Genomic DNA, 18,243 nt, shown 5'->3' with positions numbered 1-18,243 from the left:
GGGGCGGAGCGAGAGATGAAGGGCTGAAGTGAGCGTCAGCTCCCGGCTATCGCGAGAATTGGGCCGGGGCCGAGCTCAGCAATCTATTCCCACCCCCCCCTCCCCTCCCCAACACCATCCCGGCAGGAGCAGCGGCTGCCGGAGCCGCCGGCTCTGGACTCTCCCAATTCTGAGCTCTCATCATGGCGGCAGCGGCGGCGGCGGCTGTCGGGGGGCAGCCGTCGCCTCAGTCTGAGCCGCCTCAGCCGGAGCTGGGCCGGGACAAGGCGGCCACGGCGGCACACCTGAAGGAGGCGCTAAGCCGGCCGGACAACCGGGCGGGTGCTGAGGAGCTGCAGGCTCTGTTGGAGCGGGTGCTGAGCGCTGAGCGGCCGCTGGCCCGGGCGGAGGGCGGGGGGGAGGAGGCGGCGGCGGCGGCGGCCGGAGGAGGCAGCGGGGGCGCTAGCGGCGGCGGCCCGGGGGCTGCGGAAGAGGAGGCCCTCGAGTGGTGTAAGTGCCTTTTGGCCGGCGGCGGCGGCTACGAGGAGTTCTGCGCCGCGGTGAGGGCCTACGACCCCGCGGCGCTCTGCGGCCTGGTCTGGACAGCCAACTTTGTGGCCTACCGGTGCCGGACGTGCGGCATCTCCCCTTGCATGTCCCTGTGCGCCGAGTGCTTCCATCAGGGCGACCACACCGGACACGACTTCAACATGTTCCGCAGCCAGGCCGGGGGCGCCTGCGATTGTGGGGACAGCAACGTGATGCGGGAGAGCGGGTGAGCCCTGGACTGGGGGACGGAGGGACAGAGGGAGAGAAGGAGGGAGCTGCTCTCCGGGGCTCTCCCGGAGCTGTCAGCCGACAGGCGAGTGGGGGAGGGGCCACTGGAGGAGGAGGGAGCTGGAGCCACATGGGGATAGAGGTATCGGAGCTGTCACCGGTGGGGGAGGGGGCTGTCGCGCCAGGGCCTCCTTCGGGACCCGGAGCTACCTTGGCGCGCAGGGACCGCGGGGTTGTCAGTGTGCACTTGTCTGGGAGAAGGGTCATGGAGCTGTCCGGTTCTTCGTTCGACCCATACCGGCTGCTGGAGGCAAGCGGGGAGAAGAGGAGAAATGGATCTAACTTGGGGTCTCCGTCGGGGGAGAGACGCGTTGGGCAAGGGACTTTGGAAATGTCCCGGGTGTCCTCAGTTGAGTGAGGAAGCTGATGCCTGGAGTGCTGGTGTGTGTTTGGTGCGGGAGGTGGGTGGAGAGGAGGGAGGAGCCTCTGGGAGAGACAGGAGCTGTCAAGCGGGTCTGTGGCTGTGACCCGAGAGCCCTAGACCTGGGCTCCTGAGCACTTACTCGAGAGCGTTTCCTCTCTTTTTGGGGTGTGGGGTTGTGCATTGTTGCTGTATCCAGGATATTCTCCAGAAAAACACATAAGATTAATTAAATTAAATATTTTGTTTTCAACTGGGAAAGATTTTTTTCTATGCTGACTTTTTTTTTCTTTTTTTTTTTTTAATGGGGAGTAAAGACTGGTTGGGAGGTGGGGAGAGGGTAGGGTCCGGACTTGTGGTTTTAATAAAGGCATAGGAAACTCCTGGTAGGGAGACTCCTTTTGCTGATACAAATTAACAGTGCATTTGTAATTCACAATCCTTAGAAATTTTTTTTCTTGGGACCTTAAGAGATTCAGTGCAACACCTAGGGCCACACTGCCTAGAGTATCTGAGGCAGGATGTGAACTCAGGTAGGTATTCCTTATTCCAAGTTAGCCAGTCTACATACACTTTCTCATGTATCTTCCACATGGACAGTGTTTGGATGCTTATAAATATGCAAATACCTTAAAAAAAACTGCTGATAATCTGGAGGTGAGTCTCAGATACTGAAGATAACGAGCAAAGAATTGCTAAGGTGTCTGCATAGAACTGTCCTTAGAGTTATTAATGGTACAACTTAAAGACTAGTCCTCTCCCTATTTTTCTTTTGAGTACTTATAAAATTATATTTTAAAAAGACATGCAAAATCTCATTTTTATGTTTAAAATATGAATATATAAATTATTCTAATATGGGACTATTTAAACTTTTAATGTTTTATCTATTATTAATACTTCTTTTTTGAACTTCTGGTTTGCTATCCTTTTTTTGGTATTTGTGATGAATTCTCTTAATTTTGGCTTTTGTTGGTTTTTTTTGTTTTTTGTTTTTTTGCTTTTTACTGATCTTATTTTACATTTTTTAATACATGTTAAAAAAAAAAAGTATGGTGAGAACATACTGGAGTAGAAGAACTATTACTTAAAAATGCTCCTTACCAATTTCAATAAATTGTATGGTTGATCTGGTTTGGCATTGAGAAGTCTACAAAATCCCACTTAGGATTTGACTTTTTAATGAGAAGTTTTCTTGTGATTATTTTAGAGTCTTACATTTTGGATTAGAGGTACAAAACTAAGCTGTTATTATAATGCCACAGTGTGAAAGTAGAATTGAATATCAATTTTATTGAAGGTAGATTAGAATGAATACTCATTTTGAAAAGCAGGTATCTTTCTTTTCATTTTACTCTAGAGTCCATGTTGTGTGGTTTTATTTCTGTATCTTTTAAATAGGTATAGGGACTGGACCTGTGATTTCATTGGCACTCCAGGGTGAGGAAAGTCCCCTCTACCAAAGCAGGTTGGAACCTTCTCTGCTATTTATAGTATTAAGAGAGTTACTTAAAGCACTGAGAGATTAAGTGTTTTGTCAGGATTACAGAAGACTGTTATAGAAGTGACTTCAACTCATTCATTTCTGACTGCAGCTTTGCTCTCTGTTTACCTGTGACACATTACATCACCTAGCTTAGAAGTTTGAGTGGGCAAATATCAGAAACAGTGGACATGGAATAAATGCTGTATTCATTTTGAAATTCGCCAGTTCAATTCAGAATATTATTCAAGACAATTAATATTTATTAAATGCATAGTATAAGCAGAGAGTCATTGTGCTGTAGTAGCTGGAGGGGATGTCCTTAGAGGCAGAATAAGCCTCGGTGAAATCTTAAATCTGACACATATTTGTTATGTGACACTGGATAAATAATAGGATCATAAATTTAGAGTTTGGAAGGGACCTTCGAGATCATTTAGTTTAACACTCTTATTTTATTTACAGAGGAGGAAATAGAGATACAAGTTTAGTGACTTGCCTAGGGTCACACAGGAGTAAGTAGCAGAATTGGGATTTTAATATGGGTCCTCTGATTCCAAATCCAATATTCTTTTCAGTTGACCAGTGTTTCCCTTACCGTCCTAGTCAACTCCAACACAGTAGGGCTCTTATGTTGCAAGTGAGTTACATTAATGAAGTTTCCACAGAGAGAGACTTGCCTGCATGTGTATTAGTATGGGCTAGATAGGACCAACAGAAATTATCATTTGCATACATAGTGACCTACATATTTGCCCAGGTGGACTAGAGTTTTCATATAGTTATGGGTTATGTGTGGGGAGCAATTTTTAGGTAACATGCCAAAATAGATTGAGTTGAATAGCAGAGATTTTTCCTCTGAGATGCATTGATGACCATTTGATGATCTGAATTTTCAGCAACTATTTGGAGGAATTCGCCATAACTCCTTTTGGCCATACACATTTAACTTATTGCCTTTATAGACAATACTTCATTGGTATTCATTTGGAGACTTTGTTAGGACCCAAAATCATGAACTTCTGAATTCTGACAAGGTAGGATACGTAAAACTTGATTATTGTGATAGGGATAGTATATGTTTATAGTATATGTTTAAACCTTTGCAGTCTTAAAAATTTCTTAACATGTTTTGAAGGTAGTTATGAGTTAAGATATATTGGGGATTTCTGGTTGGTCGTTGTTTTAACTGCTATGGAATTTTTCAATCTCATCATTCAGTTCCTTCTTCCATAAAGGAAGGATTGCTTTTAACTTTGTGTTCCTAACAGTAACAAAGAAGACAAAAATTTTCTTCTAATTTCTTGTTGAAAGAGATTACTGAACATTGTTAGTATTAGACTGCTTTTGGAGGTCTGAAGTGGAATTTTGGGTAGGTTTAACCTAACTCATATCAGAATATTTCATTTTATTTTCAAATAAATAATTTTGGAGAAAATGGTCTGCTCTTACTTTCTGGTTTGGTAATACTAACAAAATATTTTCCTTGAGTACTCTCTCTCTCCCCTCTCCCTCTTTCCTCTCTTTCTCTCCTTCTAAGTTATTAATGTCTTATTCTGTCTTCATCAGATCCCTCTTCTTTCTTCTCATTGCTGTTCAACATAATATAGATTTTTTTTTTTGTTTGTTTATTTTAACACATTGTTTTATGAATCATGTTGGGAGAGAAAAATCAGAGCAGAAGGGTAAAACCATGGGAGAGAGGGAAAAAAAAACCCAAAAAAGAAGTGAATATAGCATGTGTTGATTTACATTGTCTCCTTAGTTCTTTTTCTGGATGCAAATGACATTTTCTGTCCAAAATCTATTGGGATTGCTTTGAATCACTGAACCACTGAGAAGAACCAAGTCTTTCATAGTTGATCATGGTACATTATTATTATTATTGTAACAGTGTATAGGAAAACATTGTATTGGTTCTGTTTGTTTCACTTTCGGTTCATATAAATCTTTCCAGACCTTTCTAAAAATCAGCCTGTTCATCAGTTTTATAGAACAATAATATTTCATTACCTTCATACACTACAACTTATTCAGCCATTCCCTAATTAATGGGTATCTACTCACTTCCAGTTCTTTGCTACCACAAAAAGAGCTGTTACAAACATTTTTGCACATGTGGGTCCTTTTTTCTCCTTGATGATTTTTTTGGGATATAGATCCAACACTGCTGGGTCAAAAGGTATGCACAATTTTATAGCCCTTTGGGCATAATTCAAGGTTGCTCTCCAGAATGGCTGCATTATTTCACAACTCCATCAATAATGCATTAGTGTTCCAATTTGCCCACATCCCCTCCAATATATATCATTATTTTTTCCTGTCATCTTAGCCAATCTGACAGGTGTGAGGTGGTATCTCAAAGTTATTTTAATTTGCATTTCTCTAATCAATAATGATTTAGAGCATTTTTTTCCCCATATGAATATAGTTAGCTTTAATTTCATCATCTGAAAAGTGTTCATATCCTATGACCATTTATCAATTGGGGGTGACTTGTATTCTTACAAATTTGACATAATTCCTTATATATTTTAGAAATGAGATCTTTATCAGAAATACTGACTGTAAAGATTTTTTTTTCCCCACCTTTTTATTTCCCTTTTAATCTTATTTCTGTTGGTTTTCTTTGTGCTTTAAAAACCTTTTAGTTTAATGTAATCAAAGTTGTCCATTTTTCCTTTCATAATGTTCTCTAATTCTTCTTTGGTCATAAATTCCTTTCTCCAAAGATCTGATATATAAATTATCATTTGTTTTCCTAATTTGTTTATGGTATCATGTGTCCAATTTGACTTTATTATATATGGGGTGTGTGAGATGTAGATCTATGCCGAGTTTCTGACATAAGTACTAATTATCTTCTTGGTCTGTTACAGTGGTTTTCCTAAGAAGTTTGATGTTTTCCACCCTCTAACTCTTCCAGTATATATTACACTGCTGCCAAACTAATTTTCTCTATGTATAAGTCTGTTCATGTCAGTCTTCTGCTAAAACCTTTTTAATAGCTCTGCTTACCTACTTAGTAAAATTTAAACCTTCCTGCTTGACATTCACTGCCTTCTATGACCTGACATAGTTTTAGCTCTCTTAAACCTTTCTGTTCCAGCCAGCTAGACAATATGCTAACCTTATTCTTCCATTTTCTCTTCTCCTTAGCCTTCACTTTACTTTGAGTATAATTTATTAATTGACATAATTCTTATAAATATGAAATACAAACATTTATTTTGAAACATCATAAATAATTGAATAATGCCTCTATATTTTGGCATTCAAGAAAGAGGCATTGGTTATAATTTTTTTTTTCAGTTTTTATTAGTACCTTTTTAAAAAAAATAAGTTAATTTAATATAATAAGCTTAATATAAGCAAAATGAGTTATAAAGTAAATCTCCAATTTATTTTTCTGGAATACTTGTATTTGAATATTATGGTTATTAGCCATTTAAGCATGTTTATCAGTAGCATATGTTATGTGTTATGCTTAGTTTCCAGTATTTAACTGGCACACTACTGACACTACCCATTATTGACTACTAATATTATCTTTGGGTAAAATTAATAAGTATGCATAGGGATTCCAAAAGCATTATAATATGGTGATATAAAGCAAATGTAAATATTCAGCAATAATAATCTCTGAAGAAATTTTTAAATACAGTAGAATCTTTAGTTTACAATAGCCAGATAAATGTTCCTTCATTTTCTGGGACTATATCACCATTTCTTCACAGCTTGAGATTTTCAACATTGTTGAAATAGTAATAAACAAATGAAATAAAATAAAAATATTATTTTGTGAATTTAAGTAAAATTATATTGACAAATTCTTGGAATTTTCAATTCCACTGCTTCACATCGATTATTAATTTGGCGTTTTTTGAGGATAAATATTACTCGCACTGGTTAAAGGTTTATAATAGTATAATTAAAGGGTATATTTATATTTGATTTTCAATAGGGGACTTGTTTTAGACCTCCATGTATAATTTCATTTTTCATTTAGCAAACTATTTAAATAATGAATATAACATAACTCACTAGGATTTTTTTTTTCTGACACATATATCAGTTATTTGTCAGTGGCAGTGTTCTTGCATTAACACAGATTACAAGGCCTTTGAGATCTTTGCTTTGGCCAAAACAGTGACCATTTTCTATCTAATTTAGTGATGAGGTGTTTTTTTTTTTTTAATTTAGTTAGCCTGTGTTTCATGCTGATAATGAAATCCTTTCTACCTTGGTATAGAGCCTTCTAAAGGTTGCATTCCACTGGTATGTATGTATGGCCTTTTAAAGTGTAGAGTCACCTTCCTGCCACAAAAAAGACAGCGGAGCAGGACTTTAATGGATGATTCATCTTTCTATTCAATACATATATATATATATATATATATATACACATATACACCATTAGTTATTAGGTGAGTCACTTTTTAATTTGGATGTTGATACTTTTTTTTTAAATGAACATGAATTTAAATTTCTCTTTAGTTTTCTTAAAGTTTATATTCAAAAGGTAGTAACAATTGCTCTGAATTTTGTTTTCTTCTTTGTACTTTTCAAATGTTTCCACTCGTGCCTTCTCTTTCTCTCTCTCTCTCTCTCTCTCTCTTTTTGGCTTTTGATTGTCTTCTAAGTCATCAGTTCACACCAATACAAGTGCTCTTTTGTAATAATTGTGGTTAAGCAGTACTAACATATTGCTTGGTCTGAAAATAGGTCTGTATTGCTTTGTAGCTCTGGTTTCCCCATCAGATTAAATGAGAGAAAATTTGTGAAGCACTTAGCACAGTACCACACATAGTAACTGTTGCCTAATAGATGCTTGATTCCTTCCCTCCTTTCTTCCCTTTTTCTTTCCCCTTCTCTCCTTCCTCCCTTCCTTCCTTCCCTCCCTCTCTTTCTCCCTTTCTTTGTTCCTCCCTCCCTCCCAATTTCCCTCATTCCTTTTTCCCCTCTTCCCTCCTTCCCTCCCTTCCTCCTTCTCTCCTCTCCTCTTTCCCCTCCCCTCTTCTTCTCCTCTCCTCTTCTCTCCTCTTCTCTCCTCTTCTTCTCTCTCTCTCTCTCTCTCTCTCTCTCTTTGGTGAGGCATTTGAAATTAAGTGACTTGCTCAGGATTATACAGCTAGGAAGTGTTAAATGTCTGAGGCTGGATTTGAATTCAGGTCCTCCTGACTTAAGGGGCAGTACTTTATCCACTGCACCATCTAGCTGCCCCTCATTATTTCTTATAGAACAATAATATTATATTACATTCATATGCCATAACTTTTTCAGCCATTCTCCCACTGATAGATTTCCACTCAATTTTCAATTCCTTGCCACCACAAAACGAGTTGCTATGAACATTTTTGCACATGTGGATCCCTTTTCCTCTTTTATGTTCTTTTTGGGACACATACCCAGTAGTGGTACTGCTGGATCAGAGAGTATGCCTAGTTTGATTAGATAGCTCTTGATGCATAGTTACAAATTACTATCCAGAATGGTTAGATCAGTTCATAATTGCACCAATAATGCATTAGTGTCCCAATTTTCCTACATCCCCTCCAGCATTTATCATTATCTTTTTCTGTCATCTTAGCCAATCTGATAAGTATGAGGTGGTATCTCAGAGTTGTTTTAATTTGTATTTCTCTAATCAAGATTTTTTCATATGAGTATAGATGGCTTTAATTTCTTCATCTGAAAACTGTTTTTATATCCTGAGACCATTTATCAGTCAGGGAATGACTTGTATTCTTATAAAATTGACTCAGTTCTCTATTTTAGTAATGAAGCCTTTGCCAGAAATATTTGTTGTGTTTCTCAGCTTTCTGCTTCCTTTCTCATCTTGGCTGCATTGGTTTTGTTTGTACAAAATCTTTTCAATTTAATATAATCAAAATTATCCATTTTGCATTTCATAATGTTGTCTATTTCTTGTCTGGTCATGAATTCATCTCTTCTCCAAAGATCCAACAGGTAAATTATACTTTGTTTTCCTAATTTGCTTATAGTAAAACCCACCTTTATGTTTAAATCATGAACCCATTTTGACCTTAACTTACTATAAGGTGTGAAATGTTAGTTTATGCCTAAGTTTCTGCCATAATAGCTTGTATTTCCTAATTTAAAAATTGCCAATTCAGATCTTTGACTTATATATTGGGGAATGGCTCTTTTTTAAAAAAAAAAAATTTGTATCAATTTACTATATTTTTTGGTTAGCAGATCTTTATCAGGCAAATGTTGCAAAGCTTCCCTTTCCCCCTTTTCCATTAACTGGTTTCCCATCTATTAATATTTCATGAATATCCTTTCAGCAGTTGTTTTGCTTTAGAGTGCTTGAATTTTAGCACAGCATTTTAAAAAAATATTGCTCAGATAAAGGAAATTGTTAAGAAAAGTTGTGCTTAAATGAAGGCTAATATATTTATAGTATTTATAAATTGCTTAATTTTTACTTTATTCTTCCCTCTTCAATCTTTTCAAAACTTTTTTTATTCTATTTATAGTTGCATATTGCTTGAAAAATAAAGCTTTTGACAACACAATGACTGAATTTAGTATATGTTTAAATGTTTTTTGTTTGATAGACAGTATTTATCTTTGAGGTTATTAAAATACATTATTTTGCTCTCTTCAATTTTAACCATACTGAAATATATAAGTAAAAATACTGGCTCTAATTCTTTGGAGTATGTTAGATTATATACATTAAAAAATTTTAGTTTATTAATAGATAAATTTTTTCTTTGCTATTATAGAATTTTACAATACATTCAGATATTCTTAAAATATTTTTAAGGGCAAGACTTTGACATATTTAAAATTTTTAAGTATAATTAAATCTAAAATTTAAAAATTATTAGACTTTTTAGATATGCAAACATTCTGAATAAAAATATAAAGAATTGTGGTCTAATTAATTATTAGTAATTCATTACTTTATTTGAACAGATTACAATCTATCCTTAGGAAATTTTTGAAAGTAGAAAATTTGATATTTGACAGGTTAGAAAAATCTGGTATTTAACAGGCTAGCAACCCTTATCTTTAGAAATGATTATGGGATTTAAAAAAATCCTTAATTTTCTCTAGAATAATGTAGTTTTTCACTTTTTTCTTTGCTATGGTATTTGGCTTTTTTTGTCCAATTTTTAGTTACTGTTATCTATCCATAGTTGTTGTAGCACCTTTGGAACTACTTACTTTTGCTCCAGAAAAAAGTGGGTCTTTAGCCTTGTAAGTAGAAAAACTTTATTTCTCTTAGTTCATCCAATGTTGATAAAACTTTCTTTGTGATAATTAAATTTGTAGGAAACTGACTTGTAAAATATAACCATAATTATTCATTGCAGTAGGAAATATATTTGGTTAGTATATATTAGCTGTTTGTTTTTTCTCTTCTTGAAATAGCTCCTTTCTGGTGTGCCAACAGGTCCACTAAGGAATGCATATCACAAAGTAATTTGATAATGAGGGAGCTGGGTAGCATTAAGGGACATTTTATGCAGCAAATGATAAGATCTCTTGTTTTAACTTTTCCTATTTTGGGTGTTCATCATTATGAGAATGTTGGATTTGAGTTCCGTAGACTAAATACTTCTTTAATGATGTTGAGCAGATATGAATTTTATGTATTTTCCTCTTTTTCCAGGTTTCATATTGGATAAAAGAAGATTAATTACTTTCAGGAATCTACTGATTTTAAATATAGTTCTTTTCAGTATTTTGCCTTTATTCTAGTTCATTTGTTTACTTTTCTTTAATAAGGCTTTTCTCTCCATTTCTACAGTTCCTGGAGTTCTTTCATGTCAGTTGGATTTAAGGTGATAAGTCCAGTACAGCAGACAATTAATACAACTATATTAAGAACATTCAATATCTAAAGTAAATTATTTAAATGAACAAGTAACAGAAAACAGAAAAAGTGATTTTTTTGGGGGAGTAGTTATTATTTTATTTGGTGGTCATAATAATGTAGTGTTTTGGTTGGTTTTCTGGAGGTATCTGGACTAGCCTTCATTTCAGCAGAATAACCAGGGATAAAGTCCAAATTCTTTATTGTCTTTTTTCAAAGTCTAGTTTCCTTGCCTGTGCTAGCTTTCTTGAGGTCCTCCCGTATGTGTCTTGATTTCTGTGGGGGTGGGGGGGGGGTAGGAGGACCACCACAGTGGTCTGTGTCTTGAAGTTTGTCTCAGTCCGAGAGCTTGTGCTCCAGCCTCTAGTCCTCTGTCTTCTTTGACTCTGCACCGGAGCCCTTCTGAGTCTGTCTCTGGCTCAGATGGACTTTGGTCTCAGTGGAGAAATGAAGGTGATAGGCCTGCCACTACGATGGTGTGAGATGGAATGAATGAATCTGGCTAAAGTTTGTCCCAGCTTATATACTTTATTATAATTGGGTTTTGTAGTTCAGTAAATGATTCTGTAGACATTCTCATTCAATCATTTGATCCTTGTTACTTACCTTTGAAGGAGGGAAGGTATAATAGCTGCTAACTGGCAAAACTGAAAATTGAATCTAAAGTTGCCCTGAAACCTAGTATACTTCTATGGACCATGTTTCTTCTTAAATGTTATTTTAATGTTTTAGAGGTATCTCTTCAGAGTTTCATCAGTGATTTGAATATCTTTCTTTTACGACCAGCTTTCTCTCAAGAATAAAGTACTCAGTATCCTCATTATTCCTAATATCTTGCAAAACTGATTTCAACCTATGCAACTCCTGAAGCATTTCTTTGCAAAAGTCACTAATGACGTCAGAATCATCATCATCAGCTGCTGATATCAGTCCCTTTTATTTGCAACTGCCCTGATGGGGTAGATTGTCTTTATGAAAATAGTTATACATTTATAGCTGTAATGTAGAAGAAAAAGTTTGACTCTCTACTAAGAGTCAGATGGGAGACTAGGATATGAGTCTCATCTCTTATTAGTATCTGTGTGACTTTCAGTGCCCTTTATCAGTGCCCTTTAGCCTTAAATTTTCTCATCTGTAACATTGAGTGTAATATAAATATTATATTACCCATCTGATAGAGTTGTTGTGAAGAATGATTTTTACCCTTAAATCCTTATGTGAATGTGAGCTCTTATTAGAATCTAACTGAGGCTTTCACTCTGCTCTTAGCATAATAATTTCAGGAACTCTGAAAAAAAGGTCATTGGAAAAAAATTATATTTTCATCCCTAAGATTGTAGAATGAGGAAAAAATCTTACAGTTAAAGATTTATATGTAGATTCTGGTTGGGAAGATTTTGTTTGTCTCTTTTTGCTTTTATTTTCATATATATAGAGTTTTTTCAAGTGAATCAGAATTTCAGTTAAACAGAGTTAAGGAATCTGCTTGCTACTCACAGAAAAAGTAATTATTTGACAGGCCACATTTTGAATATAAGAATTTGAAACTTTTCAGTTTAGAATGTTTCCTTTTTTCTTTTTTAAGCACAGAGCCTTTTTATTCTTTTTTTTTTCAGTTTCAATTTTTTCCCTTGCTCTTTCCCCATTTGTTGAGAAGGCAAGAAAAACAAAATCTATGATAAATATAGATAGGCATGCAACTTTCTGTATTAGCTATGATAATTTTTTTTAAATTACAAATTTGACATTTTACAAAAAAAACATTTTTATATACAAGGAAAAGAGACTTTTCATATGAAATTGGACTTGTGTTACATAGGTTTTTTAAAAATGTATTAAATTTAACACAATAACAAAATTGCCCTTCTGAACTTTACTGTTTTTGTCAGTATTTTTAATATTTTATTGATCTTTTCTTGCCTTTTTTTTATGTCATCTCTGTTAGGATATTTGTTTGGACAATATATTTCTAGAAGCAGAAGACTTCCTTTTGGAATTGTCTCCTGGAATTCTGTAACATTCTGTCACTACAGTGAATATTTGCTTTTGAGCTAGAATTGACCTAGTCTTTCCTGAACCAGTACCATATAAAGGGTCTTCTTGGGTAGCACTGCATTGGAAGTAGTTTACTAGGACTCTTAAAGAATGATTTCATTTGATCCTATACCATATTTTGCCTTCTAGAGGAAAGTTTTATAGTAGGAAGAGGGTAGGCAAAGTTATAGAAGTCTAGAGAGAGAAGTTGGACCTGAGAGGAAGGAAACCTTGAAAGAAGAAAAGAATCTTAAAAGACAGAGACAAAAGGGGAATACATTCTGTGTGTGGGATAATTTGTGTGAATTTATGTTTAGAGAAGAGGATATGTTGATTTTGGAGAACTGAAATAGTCTAATTTTATGGGAATGTAGAATGTATAAAGAGGAGTAATATGAAAGAAAAGTGCAAAGTAGTTTGCAGATAGATTCTAATTTGTTCTAATGTTACTGTTCTGTGCCAATTTGATAGTTCCTTCTTGATTTCCTTTGATGGTTAATCATCTCATGTCTCCTAGCTGTGGAAGGATTTATATTAGTCTCTTCTTTCTATACATTTTGGGGTTAATTAAATTATTTTCTCTGTACAGATGACTCATAGATATTCAGCTCTAGCCATTGTTTTAGTTTTCATCATCTGACATCTGCTTCTTGGACATTTCAAACTTGATGTCCTGGAAAATCTCAAACTCAGCGTATCCAAAACTGAACTTCTTGTCCAGACTTCCCTTTATCCCCTCCAATTCCTCTTCCAAACTTCACTATTTCTGTCTAAAACACCAATATTCTTTTAGTCTCTCAGTTTGTAACATAGGATTATCCTTGAGTACTCACTTTCCTTTTTCCTACATATTTGGTTAGTTGCCAGATCTTGCCTTTTTTATCTCTGCAACATCTTTCATCTAACTTCCTTTTCTCTCATCATAGAGTTACTACTTAAATTAAGTCCTTCATTATTGCTCACTTAAGTTATTATAATAGTTTCCTGATTGGTCTTTTTTGTCTCATTTCTTCTTATTGTATCCTGTCTTACATGTGGCTATCAAAATGATTTTCTTTGAGCATTGAATGGTTTCCTACTCAGCTCCATTGGCTTTTTATTGTCTCTAGGATTGTTAAAAGAAAATCTTTGCTCAGTCCTTGCCTTGAATAATGAAGCAAATCTAGGAAGAGAAAAATTTAAAGGAATTTATTATAGCATCCAAGTTGTGATCAGTTGTTGTCTTTTTTTCTTGAAGACAACCAAAATGACATCACTGTATTAGAGTCAAGTTACAGTGTGTCTAACAATGGCTAATTAGACCAGTATGAGCTTGAAATTTCTTGGGCACAAGCAATCCATGTGAACATGGAAGTGGATTCTGTAATTACGCATCTCATGTTTCTTTTGAACTCTTTCAATTTTGCTTTGCTCATACAGCACAACACCATCTCAGATGAGTGTTTGCCATGCTGGCTAATCATGTATCAATGTCTTCCATCTTATGCAATCAATTTCAAAGTTCTTAAGAAAGTCCTTGAGAATCTCACTTTTAATCTCTTTTTTTGTGTATCCTATCATGAGGAATTAGGTATTTGACAAGAAAGACCATTAGAGACTGCATGAAAAGCCTCTGCACAAATATTATAAGCAAACCATGACCAGCAAAATGTGTAGTACAAAGGGAAGTTCATACAGTGGTGTCCAAGGCAAAATGATAAGCATCTTACAGAATAAGTAGCAGGTCCATAACATTATACACATGATCAGTATAACAAGCAAAGTTATAATAGGTGAATAAAGGAACCCAAAATAGAAGTTTTAGGAGTGTAGAGTCCTTTGGTAGCATCCGTGATTTTCAGGGCTCTGCCAAGAACTTCCTTTGCATCTATCAGATAGCCGCATATGGATCAGGGCAAACTTGTAGAGGCATTTATTTAATCATCTTCAGATCCTAGATCACTTATGGAGACCTACTAGGTAATTCGAATAAAACTCATTAATTTTAAGGCAATATAATTTAGTAAACTGTGATAAAATCTAATCAAATTGGCTTTGTGGTAACTAGTTCATGTGATGAAAACTTGTATGGATTTTTATGGGACTAGATCAGGATATTCTGGTTGTTATTGTATGGTACTGAGGGCAATTTCTTTTTCAGAGTTCTTCTCAACAGCTATAAAAATCCTATTTTTGCCTAGGTTATTTATCTTTAGGTCTTATTTTTAGTATCCAAGAAGATCCCAACTTCTTTTTGGCCGATTTTTTTTTATCCCCACAGTTTTCCCATTCACTACTGAGACTCATCACTCAGTCAAGGACATTACAGATAGGATTATCTCTTCCTGATTTTGGAGCTTGTTTATCTGAGAAAGCACAAGTTTGCCCTTCTCATTCTCTCTTTTTAATACCAGCATTCCCTTGTTGTGTGGAATACTTTTGTGCCTGCAAATCCATTTTCTTACTTGCCTCTTATTTTTGCCTTCTCTTTTTTGTACACAGATGAGGGGGAAAAAAATCAAAATTTGGGTTTTGGGACCTATTTCTTCTTAACCTTCCTGAGCTTGGGAACTGATGCCTAGAAGTGTACTCCTGCCTAATTGGAGTGTCTGTTGGAGTAAGATTCCCTATTGAGTTCCCTAAGGAAAAGCAATTTTCCTGGCTGGCTATGCAAAAATTGTTCAAAGCAAATCTTTGTCCCTTAATAATGAAGCAAACTCGCAGGAAGAGGAAATTTAAAATGCTTTGTTGTGGCACCCAAGGTAACAGTTTTTCAAATGCAGCAAGACACCAAGGTCAAATCATGTGCTTTTTAAAGATGAGTTTTGTGATAAGACAGTCCTGATAGGTCCACATTTCTTTTTTCTCTCTTTTTTTTTTATTACAGCTTTTTATTTACAAGATATATGCATGGGTAATTTTTCAGCATCGACAATTGCAAAACCTTTTGTTTCAACTTCTCCCCTCCTTCCCCCATCTTCTCCCCCAGATGGCAGATTGATTAATACATGTTAAATATGTTAAAGTAAAAATTAAATACAATATAAGTATACATGTCCAAACAGTTATTTTGCTGTGCAAAAAGAATCGGACTTTGAAATAGTGTACAATTAGTCTATGAAGGAAATAAAAAATGAAGGTGGACAAAAATAGAGGGATTGGGAATTCGATGTAGTAGTTCATAGTCATCTCCCAGAGTTCTTTCACTGGGTGTAGCTGGTTCAATTCATTACTGCTCTATTGGAACTGATTTGGTTCATCTCATTGTTGAAGATGGCTATGTCCATCAGAATTGATCATCATATAGTAGTGTTGTTGAAGTATATAATGATCTGGTCCTGCTCATTTCACTCATCATCAGTTCATGTAAGTCTCTCAAGGCTTTTCTGAAATCATCCTGCTGGTCATTTCTTACAGAACAATAATATTCCATAATATTTATGTACCAAAATTTATTCAGCCATTCTCCAATTGATGGACATCCACTCAGTTTCCAGTTTCTGGCCACTACAAAGAGGGCTGCCATAAACATTCTTGTACATACAGGCCCCTTTCCCTTCTTTAAAATCTCTTTGGGATATAAGCCCAGTAGTAACACTGCTGGATCAAAGGGTATGCACAGTTTGATAACTTGTTGAGCATAGTTCCAAATTTAGGCCCACATTTCTAAAAAAGGTTTGGGGTAGTGTTAGCTCAAAAACAAGTTTACAATCGAAGTAGATACAGGTTTCTAAAAAAGGGATCAAAACACATGTTGATACTTTTTCCTATCCTAGGGTTCTCATGCTCTATGGCTTTTCTGCATTCACATTGGCATGAGAGGTCTGGCTGGTGCAACTAGGAAAAGGAGATAGATCATGAGGTTATACAGGTTAACTTGGTTGTGACTAAATTCTACACTGGATAAAATATAAGTTCTGTTTAACTTTTAAAGCCCTTCCCATTTTAACTTAACTAACTTTTTTAGCCTCAATAAATATTATTACTTCCCTTTCACAATCTGTGATCCAACCAAACTGGTATTCTTTCTGTCATACACAACATTTCATCTCCTGTCTTTGTTCCTCTACTAGAATTCTTTTAATCTTTACCTCAAAGAACTCCTCTCTTCCGTCTTATGAAGCTCTAGCACAATTTTCTATATAAGCTTTTCCTGAATGCCAGTTGCTAACTCCCCCTTCTAATTACCTTTATTCTCTTTGTTTATTCATCTATTTACCCAGTAGCTATTTATGTATGTGTATATATATACTTAAAGTCTTACTATTAGAATGTAAGCTCTTTTTGGGTTGGGTGATGGTTCTCACTTAATTCATTTGTTTAAAAAAAAAAAAAGTGCGTGGGTAGAATTGGATTAGGTATCTAAGATACCTTATGGATCAAAATCTTCTGACCTTGGGGGCAGTTAGGTGGCACAGTCCTGAAGTCAGGAGGACCTGAATTCAAATGTGGCCTCAGACACTTTAATGCTTCCTGACTTTGTGACCTTGGGCAAGTCACTTAACCCCAATTGCCTCAGCAAAAAAAAAAAAAAAAATCTTCTGATCCTCTGTCAGACATTCAAGGCTTTCCACATTTTAATCTTATCTCATACTATTTCCTTTCATGTATTGTATGTTAAACAAACTAGACTAGACAATCCTCTTATCTCTTGAACATGCTCTGCTTCTATATTTTTGCATTATTTCTTGGGCTTGCAATTTTTTGTGTCTTATTTTTTTTTAATTTGTTTTATTTTCAAAGATTAGTCTTCTCTTTCTTCTACTTATTTCTCCCTATCTCTTCCTCATTAAGAAAGCAAGAAAAACGAAACCCCTTTTACAAACTTGTATAGTCAAAGACCTCTAGGTGGTACATTAGATAAGTACCAGACCTAGAGTCAGAAAGATCTGAGTTCATATATGACCTCAGTTACTTACGAGTTGTGTTACTCTGGGTAAGTCATGTAATCCTTGTTTGCCTCATTTCCCTCAACTATAAAATGAATTGAAGATGGAAGTGACAAACCACTCTAGTATCTTTGCCAAGAAAACCTTAAATGGGGTCATGAAGATTCAGACACAGCTGAACAACAGTGAATAGTTAAGCAAAACAAAATTTCTGATTGATCATATCTAAAAAATTAAGTCTTAATCTGTGTTTCTCTGTCAGGAGTGGGTACCATGTTTCATTCATCATGACTTCTCAGGAATTGTGGTTGGTCATTGTGTTGATCAGAGTTCGCAGAGTTTTTGTTTTATTTAATATTTTGTTTCAATCAACCACTCTCTACTTTCTTCCCTTTCCTAGTTTTCCTGTTGCACATGTCTAATGCATTTTCTGAGATCCTCTATGCTCCATCATTTCTTACAGCACAATAATGCTCTATCACATTTATGAGCCTAAATTTGTTAATTTGTTCCTCAGTTTAGTATTATATTATCCATTCCTCATTCTTTCCCTCCTCAAAAAAGGTTATAAATATTTCTTTATGCCTTTAGATTTTGTTTTGTGTAAGAATAATTTTTCCCTTAATTTGTCCTTTAAATCCTCTCTCCTCCTTTCTCCTCTCCCTACTATTTTTCTGTTGAAAAATGAATTTTTTTTGATCATTTCAGATGAAAGTGAAATTATTGTGTCAACTACTACTGCTCCATTTCCACCTCCTCTCTTCCTTATTTATATACGTTTTTTTTGTGTGTGTACCTCATATGAGAGAATTTTCCCTAACCTCCTTTC

At 35.7% G+C, this 18,243-nt stretch overlaps 1 protein-coding gene across 4 annotated transcripts in view; it reads left to right on the top strand.

Moving 5' to 3' along the window:
- Window positions 1-18: 18 nt before the first annotated feature.
- The window catches only part of UBR3 (ubiquitin protein ligase E3 component n-recognin 3), a 267,500-nt gene continuing 249,275 nt past the window's right edge, over window positions 19-18,243 (top strand). The window contains exon 1 of one of the 4 annotated variants that reach the window (XM_031960484.1): window positions 19-754. In XM_031960484.1, the coding sequence (XP_031816344.1) occupies window positions 183-754 (572 nt within the window). In that variant the 5' untranslated portion in view covers window positions 19-182. Of the gene's footprint in view, window positions 755-2,232; window positions 2,646-18,243 lie in introns of those variants that run through there. The other 3 variants (XM_031960483.1, XM_003763950.4, XM_031960485.1) reach the window with 3 other exon arrangements.

Source organism: Sarcophilus harrisii, chromosome 3 (genome assembly GCF_902635505.1).
Source record: "Sarcophilus harrisii chromosome 3, mSarHar1.11, whole genome shotgun sequence".
Taxonomy (NCBI): Eukaryota; Metazoa; Chordata; class Mammalia; order Dasyuromorphia; family Dasyuridae; genus Sarcophilus; species Sarcophilus harrisii.
Note: the sequence above shows the minus strand (reverse complement) of the source record. Positions and strands in the feature narration are given on the sequence as shown.